Source organism: Panthera uncia (assembly GCF_023721935.1).
Source record: "Panthera uncia isolate 11264 chromosome E2 unlocalized genomic scaffold, Puncia_PCG_1.0 HiC_scaffold_20, whole genome shotgun sequence".
Classification (NCBI taxonomy): Eukaryota; Metazoa; Chordata; class Mammalia; order Carnivora; family Felidae; genus Panthera; species Panthera uncia.
The window spans coordinates 12,905,659-12,925,331 of NW_026057589.1; the positions used below are offsets into that span (position 1 = coordinate 12,905,659).

The 19,673-nt window shown below is 40.5% G+C and overlaps 1 protein-coding gene across 3 annotated transcripts in view; it reads right to left on the bottom strand.

Moving 5' to 3' along the window:
* The window catches only part of SF3B3 (splicing factor 3b subunit 3), a 69,188-nt gene that overhangs the window by 33,819 nt on the left and 15,696 nt on the right, over nucleotides 1-19,673 (bottom strand). For all 3 annotated transcript variants that reach the window (XM_049622590.1, XM_049622588.1, XM_049622589.1), the window contains exons 9-15: nucleotides 16,350-16,515; nucleotides 12,833-12,928; nucleotides 8,822-8,894; nucleotides 3,258-3,409; nucleotides 2,566-2,721; nucleotides 1,445-1,600; nucleotides 784-927 (exon numbers count right to left, since the gene is read on the bottom strand). In XM_049622590.1, the coding sequence (XP_049478547.1) occupies nucleotides 784-927; nucleotides 1,445-1,600; nucleotides 2,566-2,721; nucleotides 3,258-3,409; nucleotides 8,822-8,894; nucleotides 12,833-12,928; nucleotides 16,350-16,515 (943 nt within the window). The remainder of the gene's footprint in view (nucleotides 1-783; nucleotides 928-1,444; nucleotides 1,601-2,565; nucleotides 2,722-3,257; nucleotides 3,410-8,821; nucleotides 8,895-12,832; nucleotides 12,929-16,349; nucleotides 16,516-19,673) is intronic.

Genomic DNA, 19,673 nt, shown 5'->3' on the forward strand with positions numbered 1-19,673 from the left:
GGGGCAGAGAGAGAGGGAGAGAGAGAATCCCAAGCCTGCTTGGGAATCCCAAGCACTGCTGTCAGTGCAGAGCCTGATGCAAGGGTTGAACTCATCAACCACGAGAACATGACCTGAGCTGAAATCAAAAGGCACATACTTAACCGAGCCACACAGACACCCCTAGGGTAGGACAGTTATTAAAAGAAACAAAGGGGGAGGCAGCGCCTGAGCGACCCCTCTCCCATTCACGCTCTCTCTCTTAAAAATAAACAAGACATTAAATAAATAAATAAATAACAATAAAAATAAAAGAAACAAAGGGATAGGTCATGCAAATGCAAACTGTGGATAGCTTTATGCAGATCCTAAGTAGAACCAAAGGTAAAAGGATTTTTGGAAAAAACAAAACCAACACAAACCAAGAAACACCAGAACACGAATAAGGTATCAGATATTAAAGAACTGTTAAGTTGTATTCAGCATGATAATAAAATTGAGGCCTAAAAAGAAAACAACCCACACATCTGTTAGAGCTACAGTCTCAAATAGTGAAACTTATGATTGCAAATAACTTGTAGTGTTAATATAATATAATATAATACAGTATAATATAATATAACTTATTTTTTTAGGCCTGACTTGTTCTAATTAGAGAGGAGAGAAGTGGAACACAGACCAGCACCATTCACTTTTCATGAGGTGGTAAAATGAAACCACAGGCACAGCAAATGCCCATATAGAACAAGGAGTGCATAAAAGCTAAAGAAGGCCTGACCCCAATGTGAGCCTCAGATCTCTTACCTGTAACCCAATATTCAAGTATAGGAAGCCAATAGAGCCCCTCTCACCCAGCTCATCTTGCTTCTCAGTCCCACCCATTTCCACAATACACAAGGACTCAGGCTGGGCTGGGAGAGCTTGCATGCTCAGAGGCTGCAAACAGTCCTAAGGAGGAAAGAGAAAAGAATAAAACAGGGGAAATGACCAATTTTGGGGAAAAAAAGTCTAATTCTCAGAATGAAGAAACAACTTTCTTGTGGAGGGGAATCCTATAGCGAGCTTTAAATGGGTTAACACTAGTTAAACCAAATCTTAGAATAAGCTCTGGAGAGAACCATGCTTTCCTTTCTGTAAAAGTAGATAATGGTAAAGGTAAATAAGCAAAGGCAGCTCTTAAAAGTCATCTAAGGCCCTGGAGCCAAGTCCAAGTCCTTTTCAGCAGTCTTGGGTTTTTTTGTTTCTTTTTCACTACAAACGGAGACAAGGCTTAAGGCAAAACAACACTTAGCAGTCTGCCATCAGGATCTTCAAAAAGACTCCCCAGGTGTGCTGCTATGGTACTCAGAAGTGGCAGATGCTGATTTCAAGGTCTAGCCCAGACAACTTCAGAGATGCCCATCAGGAGTGGGCCAGCAGCTCAGTTTCCAATGGGAAGATCCTTGAAGTCAAGGGTGACACTCACTGAGGGGTCCAGGGAGATGATTCTGACAGTATTGTCCACCAGCCCCACAGCAAGGAAGCGAGACCGCTGCTCTCCAGGAGGCACGTTGGCCAGACTCATGCACACCACATCGGCTGACATCTCCTTCCGCTCTGTGTACTCATTCAGCTGTCCTGACTACAGAAGTAAGAAAGAGAGGTCACAAATGACTCCCACTTGCCCCTAAACCCTGAGCCTGGGAAAGGACTGTTAAGTTCCTTTTTGCTTCCTCTCACCCTTCTTACTATAATCAATGACCAAGAATTTCTCTACATAAGGCCAGGAGCAAGCAAAACTACTGATGAGACAATCAAGAGACAACACAATGTTTTTGTCTTTAATAAATACAATATGTTACAAATTTTCTAAACCAACCTAGCTCTCAGGAAATAGAAATATAGAAAACTATTCATCTGTTCATGAGAACACTTTGGATAAAAGATAATTCAAATATGAATTCAAATTCAAATACTTAAAGAAATCTCAACCAGAGGTACAGTTAGACTATACAGGTTGACCACATCCAGAAACTTTGCTGAGAGCATGATAAGTATACCCAATATCCTTCCATACAGAAAAGCAAAAGAAAATTTCTGAAATGGCTTCAGATTGTAAAAATTAAAACCTTTAGCCAATATTTGTTGGAAAAGTAGAATGTGAAGGGCAAGAGAATAAAATATTTCATTGCTAAGATGGAACTTCCTAACTCTAGTTAGATTTAAAACATGAGGGGCACCTGCATGGCTCAGTTGGTTAAGCATCCAACACTGGCTCAGGTCATGATCTCACGGTTCATGGGTTTGAGCCCCACATCAGGTTCTGTGCTGATAGCTCAGAGACTGAAGCCTGCTTCAGATTCTGCGTCTCCCTCTCTCTCTGCCCCAACCCTGTTCATGCCCTCTTTCTCAAAAATAAACATTAAAAAAAAAAAAAAAAAAAGAATTAAAACATGAACTTAGCCTTCCTATCCCATCCCCACTGGGCTGGATTTGCTTGTGAACACTTTCCCTCCTCAATTCTCTTTGTGAATACTGAACTACAACTCTCATCTTTACCTCTGGATCCTAACACTAAGTTCCACAATGAATGATAAAATAACATACAGGATCCATCTCAAAATAGACCAGCTCTCCTCCTGTCAGGGCAATCACCACTTGTCGCTGGTTCACAGCACATTTCACAATCGTTTTCTTCCCAGGGGTCTTCCACTCATTGACTCGCTTGTCTGCTCTTATATGCCGAATGCCATCAGGATACACCTACAGTCAGCAACAATAAGAAGGAAACCGACTTTAGCACTGTGACTCTGTACTCAGCATGACCCTCACCCTTACCAGATGGGTCACTCCTGTCCGAACTGGCACCACTGCAATGAGGCACCAATCGGGTCAATGACAAAAAGAATCACTAGGTCCCAGACAAGTCAAATTAACCTAAGTTCATGTTTGCAATGTTCACTTCAAAAGAGCTCAAAGTGGGGCGCCTGGGTGGCTCAGTCGGTTAAGCCTCCGACTTCAGCTCAGGTCATGAGCTCACGATCTGTGAGTTCGAACCCCGCGTCGGGCTCTGTGCTGACCGCTCAGAGCCTGGAGCCTGTTTCGGATTCTGTGTCTCCCTCTCTCTCTGACCCTCCCCCATTCATGCTCTGTCTCTCTGTCTCAAAAATAAATAAACGTTAAAAAAAAAAAATTAAAAAAAAAAAAAAAAAGAGTTACAAGCTCATTAATGTAAGCACAGCAGTCTACACCACAATGAAAGGATAAAGTAAGGTGAATAACTCTCTGGGAATCCTGACCTGTACCAAGGCATCATCTCCTAACAAGGAGCAGGATAAGGTTGGGGTTGTGCCCAGGAACCCAGAGTCAGTCACTTCTTCCACAGTCTCTCCGATGGATAGTACAAGTGTGGCGTTCACGAAAGACACAATGATATAGGCATCAAACTCATCTGCAAAAAGGAAAGAGGAGTTGGTTAGCTAAGAACTCATTAGTTACAAAGCCAAATGAGATATACTAAGTTTTCTCTTCAGAAACCTTCCAAGGAACTTCTTCTATGTGTAGTCATCACACAGACTCATGTGGCAAACAGCACAAGATGATCCAAAGGATAATTGAAAATAGTAACACCCTAGAGATACACTTTGCTTCCTCAAAGGCCTGAATACGTTGAGTACATATGGCCACCCCTAACACCTCTGAAAATCAATTTTTCTTGAGACATTTGCTGGAAAAATCCGACAAAGCAGGGGAACAGGCAGGAGGAAATTCTGAAAACTACAATATTTATATATACTGAACTTAGAGCTTATTTATTTGTGCTAGATGCCCATCACAATCCATTCTTAAAGATAATCGTTATAACTAGGAAAGGTCCCCAGCCTCTTCCAAAAACCGATTCTGTGGGAACATAATACCTGATGAATAAAACAGATTACTTAAGCTTCAATGAGACTGTCACCCTCAGGTTTAAAACAGCGAATCCTAGGATATCCCAATTAAAATGAGATAAGAGCATTAACCAAGAAGCATTTTATTGTTTATACTGACAGCCTTTGACCTTTCTACTCTCATTATTTAAAAATGCAACTATTGGGGAGCCTGGGTGGCTCAGTCAGTTAAGCGGCCGACTTCACCTCAGGTCATGATCGTGGTCCGTGAGTTTGAGCCCCGCGTCGGGCTCTGTGCTGACAGCTCAGAGCCTGGAGCCTGTTTCAGATTCTGTGTCTCCCTCTCTCTGACCCTCCCCCATTCATGCTCTGTCTCTCTCCGTCTCAAAAATAAATAAATGTTAAAAAAAAAAAAAAAATTTAAAAATGCAACTATTCAGTGGTCAGGAACAACCCTATTAGGATTTGTTTTTCATTTAACGAAACACAGTTTTGAATAAACACAAATGAGTTTCTCCAAGTCAGAGGCAGTTAAAGGCCACCTGTTTCCCATATATATATTCCATCCTACACATAAAACACCTCTGTGCATCTCCCACACCCAGTACAATGTTTGGCATAAAACTTTTCAAATGATGAATAGAGAAAGGTATGTTATTTTTTAAGGAAGGGTTAAGATTTTTCTATTTTACTTCCGAATTTTCTGTATTAATTCCCCTTTCTGTCTCCCCCTCATACAGAAATCAGGTCAACAGGGGACTGAATGACAAGTAGACAAGGTACTAAATTAGAGTGGCTACCTTACTCATAGAAGTAGCTATAGGACCCTGCGTGCCTGAACCCTTGTCAGAGCTCAACACCCTAGGGCTGATCCATCCCACACACGACAAGGACACAGTATGGATTCTGATTGCTCCAAAGGTAGTTCAGGTGAACCAAGATTATTCACTTAGTTCGGCAGAATCAGTGTTCTTTACAGAAAAAGAGACCAACTAAAGATGTATCATTGGTGTAGCCTACAGCAGTATTCTGCCCTATGAGCAGGACGTAGTCAATTTGGTGGGCTGTAATCAGCATTTTTAAATAGAAATATATAGAAATAAATATATTTTATGAAATTGCTTCACACACGAAATTACTCACACAGTAAGGGTGAGTAAGGTTTTCCAAACTTTTCCTTAATAATACATGTGTGTACTGAGTGGCTGAAAGGCAAGGATCAAAGATCATTCCCAACGGGTATAATCTAACGGCTACACCAGGAATCCAGAATAAGGTTCAAGTTCTAAATCATAAGGAGTAACAACGGACAAGTAGATATGCTGGTTTTAGATTATTTTTGTTACAACTGTCAAGATGTTATCAAATGCTTTGAGGACACCTTATAAAATGACTTTGTAAGACCAGGACCATGTAAATAAGGACATGGTTGCCCCTGAAATGGATGTCTTAACAGTTTACAACAAAACCAAAATCGATCTCCACACAACGCCAAACATGGAAGCTTTACTCCAGCTGTTCTTGAACTGGAAGTTTCTATTGTGTAAAAATAACAGTAATTACTTAATTTTAATATTACATGAATACTATGTCTTTTCCCACACTCTCATTACTGAAACCTTGTATCTTAAAAACTATGCCAGAACAAATTAAAGCCAAACATCAAAGGGCTGTTAACTGGCCAGGATTTCTGGTCTCTTCCTTCAATCAAGGGGAAAGGGAGGAACTTCAGCAAAGAGACCATGCAAATTTTGACTTACATGCAAGAGAATGAAGGGAGAGAGGAAGGAAAGCTGCCTGGGACTTTATCTTCCCTTTGACCCAAGGCCCCATACTGTTCAGACACAAAAATAGAGAGATGCTCAGGGGATTTACATACATTTGCTGAGCAATTCAACAAGCAGTAGAGCTTTACATCACAGATTTCCTCAAAATATCCATTACCCTAGGAATACTAGGCACACTGTAACTTCTACCCTTTCCATTCTATATCCAGGAGGACCTATAGCCGGCTAATTGCTCATGTCCTAAGGAAGTTACAGGTTAAAAGTTGGGAGTTCAGGGGGCACCTGGGTGGCTTCGTTGGTTAAGTAATCAATTCTTGAGTTTGGTTCAGGTCATGACCTCACGGTTTGTGAGATCGAGTCCTGCACTGAGCTCTGCGCTGATGGCGTGGAGACTGCTTGGGATTCTCTCTCTCCCTTTCTCTCTGCTCCTCCCTAGCTCACATGCACAGGCGCGCACACTCTCTCTCTCCCTCTCAAAAACAAACATTTAAAAAAAATTTGGAGTTCAAAACAAAATCAAGGGAAATGACCAGATACATCCATGTTGCCTTTTTCCAGAAGTTACAAGTTTCACATAAAAGAACATCAATGCCATCATATTAGGGTATGAGAATGCATCTTTGTCTCACTTAAAGAGGACTTTTATCTGAGCACTGCTGAAGCAGCCCATGGGGAAGGAAAGCATTCTTCTTTCCTCTGTGTTGGCATCTGAAGCTCAAAACACAGCTCACTCCAAAACTGAGGGACCACAGATGCTGAGTGACCAAAGATGGTTTAAGCTTCCGGTGTCTCATTCTCACTTTACACTCTATTTGGTGCCTGTCTTGCCTCAGCAGTCCTGATTATACTAAAAAAAACACAACAAAACAAAACAAAAATAGGTGGCTTTCTCCAGGGCTTGAGTCAGTACACCTGGAACATATGAATCACCAAAGGAGAGTACGGAGTTAAGGTTTTCTAGCTACAGGTTCTTTCAGCTTTAGTGAAAGACATATCAGTCGTACTTTCTACTTAGGGAAAAAGTAAGGGAAGCCGATCCCTGCCTCCAACCATTTAATATACAGGCAGATGGGTGTGCCATCACTACAATGCACATGAACAGCCAATTTCAAAGTTACCCTCTGAGATGCCATCAGGGCGGTCTTAATATTTTGTACAAATCCCTCTCCCTGGGTAAACTAGAAGACCCCATGGTAGACCCTAGCAGTATGTACACACCTGTGGTGATCAGCACCTTCACCAGCAACCTGTGGAAGAGAAAAAAAGGCTTGGTATTGGTAGTGTGCATCACCAAGTACCAGCCAAGGTTAGTAGTTGCCTGAACACTACAGCATGTGTGGACATGTGGGATAGTCACACAACAGTAACTTGGAGTATCTGGAAAGAGAATGAACAGAGAGAACCTGACCTGTTTTTGTGGGTGATCACCCAAATTATAGTTTCTAAGAGTGAAATTTATCAGGATGTAGTCAATTCCTAAAACTTGATAAGAAAAATATTCAGCTACAAGTTCCATCATGCAACATACTGCTTATCACTAACTCATCAAGCATTGTCCAAAAAAGTCTTTTCTGATTCTCCAACATATGCCAATTCCCTCTCCTCTAACCTGTCCTGGCAACATGCTTGTGTGCCTTTCATTACATCAGAACACATAGTAGTTTTGTGTACTTGTCTTCTTGTGTTAGATGGCAAGGGCTCTGAGAGTAGAGATCCAATCCTTTCTTAATTACTAAGTACAAGGTGGACACTAGAAAGACTGCACGATGACAGTATAAAACTTAACCTAAAGACCAGCAAGACCGACAGACTCCAACTTCAGCGTTAGTCAAAGGAACACTGGACTGGAAGCTCAGAGACCATGCTGTCAGACTATTACCTCAACGCACTATCTTGAAAGAGTCAACTCCTACTTTTTCTGCCTTCATCATAAAAATGAGGGGGAACTTTCCTGTAAATCTACAACTACTTTAAAGTAAAGTTCAAGTACTAGAAAACAAAACAAGAAAGAGGAATACTAAGTTTTATCTCAAAGGCTTAAAAAATTCAGAGTGTAGGCAATGTTTTCATCAGGAGTTGTAATACCAACCAGCCACCAAGCTAAAGGTGAACATCAATTTGACTAGTTTCTTTACGAAGAAATTATACAAAATGGGAAAATCAAAATCAGTCATCTACTAATTATCTTCTAGCAAAAATAAACCGACTAATTTCCTATTTGGTTTTTCTATCTACTCAACTCAGACTTGGTTCAAACACCCACATGAAAACAAAATCCACCATAATGTGTATTCTACGAATAACATGAGGTTTCCCTCCTACACATTTCCCAACTCCCATAAAATCAAACATCAGAACATCAAAATATCAGGACATCAAAATATCAGGAAGATTTCCAGCTGTTTTCTTGAAAAAGCTTTCTATGCTGGCCAGGGTGATCTCACCAGGCCCACATTCCTGAGGAAACAAGAGGAAGATGAAGTCTAAGAATAGAAATGACCTACACCCACAGAGAATCCAAGGGAAAATGAGAATTAAGTTTCATTCCTCAAATTCAACTGATTCAAGAATATCCTGCTGTCACATCGTTATGCATTTTTACCTAAATTTCAAAATTTTAGGATGAGGTGACCATTTTTATCCAAGAACTCAGACTCCTCTTTCCTCCATCCACTCTTTTCCACCCATTCAAAAATTATGATTCCATTCAATCTCAATCTTCAGTTCCCTTAAGCACAATTCCACCCATTGAGCAGGACTAATTGATTAATAAGCTTAACTAAATCTCTTAATACCTAGGACAACACCTTCAACTTCACCATGGTTTCAGCACAACAGGAGAAAACTGCTGAAGAAAACTGAAGAAGCAAAAAACTTTCCCTCACACCACACCTCTTACAGATGCAACAGGATGAATATGGTCAAAGAACAACATGTATGACAGCTCTACAATACGGGAGTGTAGATGTATTAACAGCCACCCTAATGCACCCCTTACTCATGCATACAAAAAGGTGCAGGCATCCTGATTGAGAGAGCCTGAAAAACATGGTGTCAGGCCAGAAAAAGTTTCTAGTATATTGTTAAATGAAGCAATATAAAAACATTATGAATGCAACCTCCTAAGCCTTCTACTGTCGATGTTACCCAGACCCACATTTTGACTGTTGGGAAAGGGCTACTTACCTTCAATGTGCCGACGCACTGTCCAGACAGCATTGGGGTTACCGGGTAACTCAGAGACAGCCATTTCTGACACCTGACAGGGGAGGATACAAACCACAGATCCAATGAGCATAGAAATTAGCTCCTTGCTTACAACTACACTTGATAACAGGATTCTGATACAGCAGTGCTCATACTGCATGCTGGATTAAAAGAATGGAACTGGAGCACCTGACAGGCTCAGTTGGTAGAGGATGTGACTCCTGATCTCGGAGTTTTAAGTTTGAGTTCCATGTTGAGTGTAGAGATTACTTACTAATGAAAAAAAAAAAATCTTTAAAAGAATGGAAATATCAGGGGCGCCTGGGTGGCTCAGTTGGTTGAGCACCTGACTTCGGCTCAGGTCATGATCTCACGGTTGGTGAGTTCAAGGCCCGCATTGGGCTCTGTGCTGAAAGCTCAGAGCCTGGAGCCTACTTTGGATTCTTTGTCTCCCTCTCTCTCTGCCCCTGCCCCCCTCATGTTCTCTCAAAAATAAATAAACATTAACCAAAAAAAAAAAAAAAAGAAAGAATGGAAATATTCTGTCAAAAAAAAAGAGTTAAGAGCCAAAAAGGCTTGGAAATATTGGAGATCCCCATAACAAACTTTAGCAAAATGGGATGGAATGTTCAGGAGGACAGTTGCTGCAGCAAAAACCATACATTTCCTTTGGGTATGCCATGCCTGCATCCTCCTCAAAAAGAGAGCACGTGGAATGAAACAGCCATCTAAGCCCATTTCTCTTCCTAACCCCCTTAAGGCCAAATCACATCTCTCTTCAAGGACCAATTCAAATGGCACATCCTTTAGGAAAAATCTTCCCTTATCCTCTTGCCTGGCAGTCCACACTCCCTCCTATAAGCTCTCATAGAAATCCCAATCACCACCTCACAGGGGATCCTATGTGATTTCCTAAATCCTAAAAAGTAATTTCAGGAATTATTCTGTCCTTCCTATTAGATTTTTTACGTTCCATAAGAATAGACTCAAGGTGCACTTGGGTGGCTCAGTTGGTTGAACGTCTGACTTCAGCTCAGGTCATGATCTCACAGTCCGTGGGTTCGAGCCCCGCACCAGGCTCTGTGCTGACAGCTCAGAGCCTGGAGCCTCCTTCAGATTCTGTGTCTCCCTCTCTCTCTGCCCCTCCCCTGCTCACACTTTGTCTCTGTCTCAAAAATCAATAAAAACATTTTTTAAAAAAATGTAAAGATTAGACTCAAGAAGCCTCTGAATATCCTGTAAGTTCTCAAACATGAGAGGAAATGAAATACCTGAGATGAAATGATCTAGAGGAGAAAACTAGGTATATGTTATTATACCTGAACTTTCTGCACTATATCTAATTTTTCTGTAAATATAAAACCATTCCAAAATAAAAATGTTATTTTTAAAACCACCGAGAAACAATTAGACAGCTTAATATATTATACTGTGTAACCACATTTTATAAAAAGAACTCACATATATCCATTAAAGGCATTACCTTTCTTTTTACTTTACTGATAAAATAATAGGAATACCTCATCATGGAACAGGAGAACTGTGGAAAACTTCATCACCAATAAAACTTAAGTGTTAGGTGTGTGATACTCTATACCAAGTGTAATAGTGACAATGACCCTGCTCAAACGAGACCACAATAAAGCTAAACAACAAAGTTCAACAAATAGGTATACAAGGGGGGCACCTGGGTGGCTCAGTTGGTTAATAGCTTCGGCTCAAGTCATGGTCTCATGGTTTATGAATTCGAGTCCCATGTCAGGCTCTGTGATGACAGCGGAGAGCCTGAAGCCTGCTTCAGATTCTGTGTCTCCCTCTCTCTGCCCCTCCCCCACTTATACTCGGTCTTTCAAAAATAAACATTAAAAAATTTTTAAAAAATAGGGGCGCCTGGGTGGCGCAGTCGGTTAAGCGTCCGACTTCAGCCAGGTCACGATCTCACGGTCCGTGGGTTCGAGCCCCGCGTCAGGCTCTGGGCTGATGGCTCGGAGCCTGGAGCCTGTTTCAGATTCTGTGTCTCCCTCTCTCTCTGCCCCTCGCCCGTTCATGCTCTGTCTCTGTCTCAAAAATAAATAAAAAAAAAAAAAAAAAAAAAAATTTTTTTAAAATAGATATACAGGAACAAAGCAATGTTCAACAATTTCAAAATATTTTTCTGTATAATCAAGATCTTTTATAGAATTGGAAAAAAATTGGGAGGGGGCAGGGTTGCCTGAGTGGCTCAGTCGGTTGAGGATCCGACTTTAGCTCAGGTTGTGATCTCGCGGTCCATGAGTTCAGGACCCACATCAGGCTCTGTGCTGGCAGCTCAGAGCCTGGAGCCTGCTTCAGATCCTGTGTCTCCCTCTCTCTCTGCCCCTCCACCAGTCGTGCTCTTTCTCAAAAACTAAATGAAAAAAATTTTTAAAAATTTAAAAAATTGGGAGGGGGCAGAAGACTCAAAAACAATGATTCTTAATTGGGTCCTTTATCTCTTCTACTGTAGACAACACTTTCTGATAATGCACATACGCACTTTTGGTGGAGAATGCTAGCTTTCACCAAATGCTAAATGAGATCCAACAAGCAATAACTAAAAACTATTAGTCTAAATTAGATTTGAGTCATTAAAAATTTGGTGGCCTGATATTTTTGGCACAGCCAAAAAAATCTTCAAATTTCTGAAAGAGAAATATATTCTTTTTAAAGTTTATTTATTTTGAGAGAGCGAGAGCACGTGCACACAAGTGGAGGGAGAGGCAGAAAGGGAGGAGAAAAAATTCCAAGCAGGCTCTGCGCTGTCGGCACAGCCCAATCCCACAAACCACGAGACCATGACCTGAGCCAAAACCAAGAGTCAGACACTTAATCCACCCAGGCACCCCCTGAAACACATTAACAGTGGTAATAGGTAACATACTTGTTACTGTACGCCAGAGCTTGAGCTAAGTGCTTCTTTATATGCATTACCTCACTTAACTCACACAACAATCTTTAAAGCAGGTACTTAACTTCATTTTACAGAAGAGGAAACAAAAGCTTAGTAATAGCTATTAAGTGATAGAGCCAGAATTCAAAACCAAGGTCATCTTAGCTGCGTTCCAATAAAAATTTACAAAATCAGGCACTGGGCCATTGAGAGCTTATAGCATGCCAACCCTCAACTATGAAGCAAACTGTCATAGGAGGCTTTGTTTTGCTCCTAACAAAACCAAGTTCAAGGAACTTGCTAAAAAGCATGAACCCTAGAATCGCAGGAAGATGTAGCATTTGAAAAGATAATTTTGGGGGCACCTGGGTGGCTCAGTTGGTTAAGCATCCGACTTCAGCTCAGGTCATGATCTCACAGTTTGTGGGTTTAAGCTCACGCCAGACTCTGTGCTGTCAGCCCAGAGCCTGGAACCTACTTCTGTGTCTCCCTCTCTCTCTGCTCCTCCCCCACATATGTGCATGCAGGCTCTCTCTCTTAAAAATACACAAACATTAAAAAAAAATTAAAAAGAAAGTTCTGAGTGTCTATATCACCTAAAAGATGCAACAATAAAGGATTTATTACATAAATTCTGATCCAACCACTATAGTGGAATATTATAGAAACACTAAAATACAACCTAAGAACACATAATAAACTTGGTAAAATACAAAAACATATACATTGAGGTAAAAAGATATAATTATCTAAAAACAATGAACACAGACCAAGACTAGAAAAAAAATGGAATAAAATGTTCCATGCAGATATCCTCTGTTATGACTTGTGAGCCTGGAACCAGTAAAGATTATTTTCCCCCTTTGATCCTCACTTGCCAATTTTTTAAAATGTGCCTATTGTGCTAACATGTCAAAGAACAGGAAATTTAAACTCTAACTTTTATGGAAATAGGAAAGAAAACATTTTTTCTTTCACAGAAACATTAAATATACCATTGATCTCATTAGAATAAAGTTATAAGCTGCTTTTCCAATGCTTTTCTCCAAACCCTGCAGATGATCTAAAAATACCCATCTTACCTCAAGTCCGTGCCGTAGGACTCTCAGAGATGATCGGGGTCCCCTACCGCAGGCCACATACAGCTGTGGTGTGTCTTCATTGGCCAGATCAGCTATCTGCACAGTGAAAAAGACAAAAAATGTCTACTTTTACCAAGTTTTCACACTGAATTTGATTATTCTCAGGGGACAAAATACTTTTTAATTTACTAAACTTACATATTGGCTATAAGCCCTGGGGGAATCAAGGGAAAAAGCCCCCACATTCCAAAAAACAAACCAGTTTGCAGCAGCAACTTTAAGAAAAAAAGGCTTGTACCAATTCTTAAATTAGCAGAGCATTCCTTACTTAGTGAAATGAGTGTTATATAACCTCCAAATGAAATTTACCATTTCCTTTCAGCTAAAAATATAAACTATAATAATATCAGGATCTGTGACTGTCACCAACAAAAATCATACTTATTCATAATGTTAAAATTTATATTCCTCCAATTATCCCACTCATCACTACTTCAAAATTACATCTACTGGGGCGCCTAGGTGGCTCAGTCGGTTAAGCGTCTGACTTCGGCTCAGGTCGCGATCTCGCGGTATGTGAGTTCTAGCCCTGCGTCGGGCTCTGTGCTGACTGCTCGGAGCCTTTAGCCTGTTTCAGATTCTGTGTCTCCCTCTCTCTCTGACCCTCCCCCGTTCGTGCTCTGTCTCTCTCTGTCTCAAAAATAAATAAAAAAACATTAAAAAAAAATTACATCTACTAAATCTGTTAGACTATATATTATCAAAGTTACTCTATCTACAGATGCTCCTATGATGTAGCTGACCAACTACGGGGTAACTGCATCTGACTGCTCAGCCACCAGATGGGGAAGCCATGTGTTGGTATTCCAGATATCCAGCTGCTTTCCAGTACATTTGTTGGTCAATACACAAAGAGGTCAATCATGTGTACCGTAGTTTTGTCAAACTGGCCAGTTCAAATGAAAATTCTTGTCTAGAAGGCAGTACAGCTTTACTGTAACATGGACAAAGATATGTTGAGCGCATACAGCCTTCACACTGATCTCTCGCTGAAATAAATTAACTTACCTATTTCAAATGCACCATCTTGTTATTTAAAGCCTTGACAAGGAAGCACATATATTACTTCTTCACAACTTAATATTGTGCCCTATTGGCTATCTTGTATTTATTACTATATGCATTTAAAAACAGTACTCAGAGAAGAGATCCATTTGCCTCACCAGACTAGTAAGGATATACATGGCACAAAATACCTATAGCTCTGCTGTAGATACCTGAACTTTCTATAAATTTTATCTTACCTACAAACTACGCCATTATTTCCTCAAATTCCAATGAAACGGGAAAAAAATCACTCATAATATAATTAGGATTTCATTTATTATCTATTGCCTCAGGGCTAATCCTTTCTCAAAAAGAAAGAACAAAAGCAGTTAATTTCAGAATAGTTAATTTTACCAGGAATAGTGACTGAACAGACTTGTTTCTCCAGCATACAACGAGCAAACCTCTATTAGAAGTGTGATCAACCTGACAAGGTAGGGTGGCGCCTAATGTTCACTCAAACCCCAGCAATCCAGGACACAAATGCATAACAAAATTCCTGCTACAACAGCGCACCATCAGCAGGGGACAGAGTCCCCATCCTAGGCCACCTTGGGTTCCTCCTTTGAGGATGTATTTTAAGAAGTTCTGTTACTGACTGATCCCAATGTCTCTAGAGATTTTTAAGAAGAAATTAAGTGTTAAAATAAGAGACAGGGATGCCTGGGTGGCTCAGTCAGTTAAGTGTCCAACTCTTGGTTCTGGCTCAGGTCATGATCTTGTGGTTCATGGGATTGAGCCCCGCCATCAGGCTCTGCACTGGCAGTGTAGAGCCTGCTTACGATTCTCTCTTTCCCTCTCTCTCTCTGCCCCTCCCCTGCTCAGGCTCTCTCTCTCTCAAAATAAATAAATAAACTTACAAAAAAAAAAAAATAAGATAGAGTTATTCATAAACTATTAAGTGACAAAAAGTCAATTTCAGAACACTGAAGTATATAAGCCTATTAGGATTAAAAAAACATAACCCAAACAAATACATGCACATGCACTGATACAGGGAAAATGCCTGGAAGCAATCCTAAGAAGTTGTTACCAGCAGCATCCTCAGTGGATAGAAAGTTGAAAATAAGATTAGGGGTAGGAAGGGATACAGGAGTACTGACGCATAGGGGCACTTGTACCCCAGTGTTTATAGCAGCACTCTCAACAATAGCCAAATTATGGAAAGAGCCTAAATGTCCATCAACTGATGAATGGATAAAGAAATTGTGGTTTATATACACAATGGAATACTACGTGGCAATGAGAAAGAATGAAATATGGCCTTTTGTAGCAACGTGGATGGAACTGGAGAGTGTGATGCTAAGTGAAATAAGCCATACAGAGAAAGACAGATACCATATGTTTTCACTCTTATGTGGACCCTGAGAAACTTAACCGAAACCCATGGGGGAGGGGAAGGAAAAAAAAAAAAAGAGGTTAGAGTGGGAGAGAGCCAAAGCATAAGAGACTGTTAAAAACGGAGAACAAACTGAGGGTTGATGGGGGGTGGAAGGGAGGGGAGGGTGGGTGATGGGTATTAAGGAGGGCACCTTTTGGGATGAGCACTGGGTGTTGTATGGAAATCAATTTGACAATAAATTTCATATATTGGAAAAAATAAATAAATAAATAAATAAATAAATAAATAAAATTATTTACTCGGGGGGGGGAAGATTAGGGGTAGGAATTTTACCATTCACCTTTTGTATAGCTTGAATTTTTATATTGAACATGAGCTATATATTTAAAATTAAAAGCCTAAGGATTCATGTAATGGATTTTATTTCCCCAATATCCACCTTTAAATGCTTCAACCTTACACTCTTGTGATTTCTCAGACATGTTGCCGTGCCTCACTCTTAGACCAGGTCTTAATTTAACTGGAGTTAAAACTTTAAACTCATTTAGGGGTGCCTGCAGTGGCTCAGTCGGTTAAGCATCTAACTCTTGGTTTCTGTTGAGGTCATGATTCTGGTTCATAGTTCTGTGTTCCAGCCATGCGTCAAGCTCCACACTGATGGTGCAGAGCTTACTTAGGATTGTCTCCCTCTCTGCCCCTTCCCCACTTGTGCTCTCTCTCAAAATAAATAAAAAACTTTAAAAAAAAAAAAAAAAAAAACTTGGGGCGCCTGGGTGGCTAAGTTGGTTAAGCGTCTGACTTCGGCTCAGGTCATGATCTCACGGTCCATGAGTTGGAGCCCCACGCCAGGTTCTGTGCTGACAGCACAGAGCCTGGAGCCTGTTTCAGATTCTGTGTCTCCCTCTCTCTCTCTGACCCTCCCCCATTCATGCTCTGTCTCTCTGTCTTTCAAAAATAAATAAATCTTAAAAATAAAATTAAAAAAAAAAACAAAACCTTAAACTCATTCATATTCAGAAACATCTGGCTGGCACTGCTCATTGTGGAAGAGACTGGAAAGACCCACACCTGGCAAAACAAAATGGGAGAGAGGCTGTCCAACTCATCAACCAGCACAAGGTTTTTAAGTGGTCTTGGCTGGAAGAAGAACGTGTCTCCTTCTTCCAGAGGCATGGCAGATGAAAACTCAGGCTCTTCATCATCATCTCCAAGATGTGCAATTTGGTATAAGTAACTAGGGAGAAGAAAAGAAGACTTTAGTTAAACACTTTCTAAAGATAGTGTTTGCCATAAATATAATCCTCACAAAGCACTTTACAATTACCTATCAAAATTCTAACACGCATATCGAGTCACCATCTGTTTGAGTGGGGTCTTCTTTCTTAGAAGAGAATGGGATAGGGGCACCTAGGTGACTCAGGTTGTGATCTCGCTGTTCTTGAGTCTAAGCCCCACGTCAGAGTCTATGCTGACAGCTCAGAGCCTGGAGCCTGCTTCAGAGACTCTGTCTCCCTCTCTCTCTGCCCCTCCCCAGCTCGCGTTCCATCTCTCTCTCGAAAATAATCATTAAAAAAAAAAAAATTAAAGGGTGTCTGGGTGGCTCAGTCAGTTAAGCATCTGACTCTTGGTTTCATCTCAGGTCATGATTTCACAGTTCATAAGTTCAAGCCCCGTATTAGGCTCGTGCTGACAGCATGGAACCTGCTTGGGATTCTCTCTCTCTTTCCCTGTGCCCTTCCCCTGCTCACTCTTTCTCTCTTTCTCAAAATAAATAAATAAATAAATTTTTTAAAAACTAAAAAAAAAAAAGACTAGAACGGTATAAAGAAATAAAGACTGCTGAATTCAGGAAGTGCCTCGCTGGCTCAGATGGTAGAGCATGCAACTCTTAATCTTAAAGCTGTGAGTTCAAGCCCCATGTTGGGTGTAAACTTACTTAAAAAAAATATACCATCATATGCTGAGTGTGCACTTAGCTTTTGGGAAGAAACTCAATTTAAAAAAGAAACCAAATTATTGGTCATGTTTAATATACCAGGACCTTCAATACAGAGCACTTTAAACAATATCAAGGGAGGGGCGCCTGGGTGGCTCAGTCGATTAAGCGTCCGACTTCAGCTCAGGACCTTGCTGTTTGTGAGTTCGAGCCCCTCGTCAGGATCTGTGCTGACAGCTCAAGAGCCTGGAGCCCGCTTCGAATTCTGTGTCTCCCTCTCTCTATCTGCCCCTCCCCTGCTCATGCTGTCTCTCTCTCTCTCTCTCTCAAAAATAAATGTCAAAAAAAAAAAAAAGTATCAAGTGTAGCTTTTTAGAAGATAAAATGACTAAATCAGCATCTGAAATATATAAGGTACTCAAGAAATGTTCAAATAAACCTCAGCATTTAAACACTTTTGGTAAACACATCAGATTCTATACTAAATTTAAAAAAAACCAAACAGGGTTATTATCCTTGAACAATCTACAAAAGCACTGAGAATATAAGATAAACATATAAAAGTTAGTATAAATTCCTTCCTCAAGCAAGATGTGTATACACAGATAATGAAAGCCACTTGTCAAAGATACCTTCAGTGCCTAGTAATTACCAGGTAACCAGAAGGATGGGCTCACTACCTCCATCACAGGAAAAGTCTGCTTTGGCCAAATCTTGGCAAAGCAGCTTCTGTAACTATGGTGTTGTGCTTTAGAGCAGGAACTCTGGAATCAGATCATCTGGGACTTAGGTATGTGATCAATTTCTTTCACAAATTCACAAATTTGACAAATTCTGTGACCCAGTTCCCCAAAGTATAAATGGGATAATGGCATGGTCTCACTGGAAAAGTTATGTACTTTACTAACATTTACAAAGTGCTTATTTAGAACACAGTAAATACTGTTTGATAAATAGGTTGCATTATGATTAATACCCATAGCACATGTTTCTGATACCCCAAATCAGCATTTTTTGAGTGTTGCAGACTTCAGCTCCAGCAGCAATGGATAATTTCTCACAAGCTCAAATGCATCTCACTCTAACAAGCATCTACTTGTACACTGCCATCTTTCCACTCTCTGCCCCAAGAGGTGACTGAATTTCAGACCCAAAGAGAAAAATGGTGTTGCTGTTAACCTTCAGGTGAGCAATTCTCAGATGCATTCTGCTTGTCTGATGGGAGCAGGTCTTGATGGGAGCAAGTTCCTACTGCCCACAACAGGAATCTCAATAACACACTCTTATGTAGGCTTTTCCTCTTTCCCTCTCTCTCTCCACTGATCCCTTAACTCCTGTTTCCTGCAATTGCTCTCCAATAATCTACCTGCACCCATGTCTTTGTCTAAGGCTCTGCTTGCAGGAGAACTCAAACCAAGACATTAAGAAAAACAATTTAGAACAGGGCCTGATATATACAGACAAGTGCTGGATAAATTTTAACTACCATTCTTCAGAATAAAAGGAATCACTGTATTATTCCTAAATCTTTTTTTTTTTTAATGTTTATTTTTGAGAGAGACACGGGGGAGGAACAGAGAGGGATACACAGAATCCAAAGCAGGTTCCAGGCTCTGAGCTTTTGGCACAGAGGCGGACATGGGGGGTAGGGGGGGGGGGGCAAACTCATGAGCCATGAGATCGTGACCTGAGCAAAAGTTGGGCTTAACCAACTGAGCCATCCAGGAGCCTCCCTAAATCCAATTAACAGACAATCAGGATGTATAACCTTAGCAAACACACTATCTGCATAAGGTAATGGGGCAAGAAAATACCTTCTGCATCCAACTATTATTTCCATCCACAATCTTATCAAGACAAATTACTATCTAAGTTTTTAATGTTTGCCAATCTGCTAGGTGAGGAAAAGACTTCAAACATGATTGGCGTTCCTTTAATTACAAATGAGTTTGAAATCTTCCTACATATTATACTTCTAGACCACACGTATTTTTTTTTACTGTAAAGGCATGTTCAAATCCTGTGCCCATTTTCTACTGATCGAACTACTAGTCTTCTTCTCAGGGATTTTCAAGAGCTTATGAACTGTCTGTCATGCAGTAAAAAAAAATAAGTAAATAAAAAGGTCTGTCATATACACTGTTGGTGGGAATGTAAACTGATGTCACCTTTGTGAGGACAATTTAGCATTATCAAAATTTCATCCCACACTTATGAATTTAAACTATGGTTGCATTCAGCTAACACACAAAGATACAAGTACAATGTTCACTACAGCACTATTTATGATAGCAAAAGAACAAACCTAAATACCAATACGGGGCATGGCCTTAAAATATGCAGCCACTAAAAATGTTTTCCATGTACCAATTGCAAAGTATGGGCCTTGCTCAATCCTCGTGTATACGATTCAACTTTTAAAATATTGAGGCATGGGGGGCACCTGGGGTGGCTCA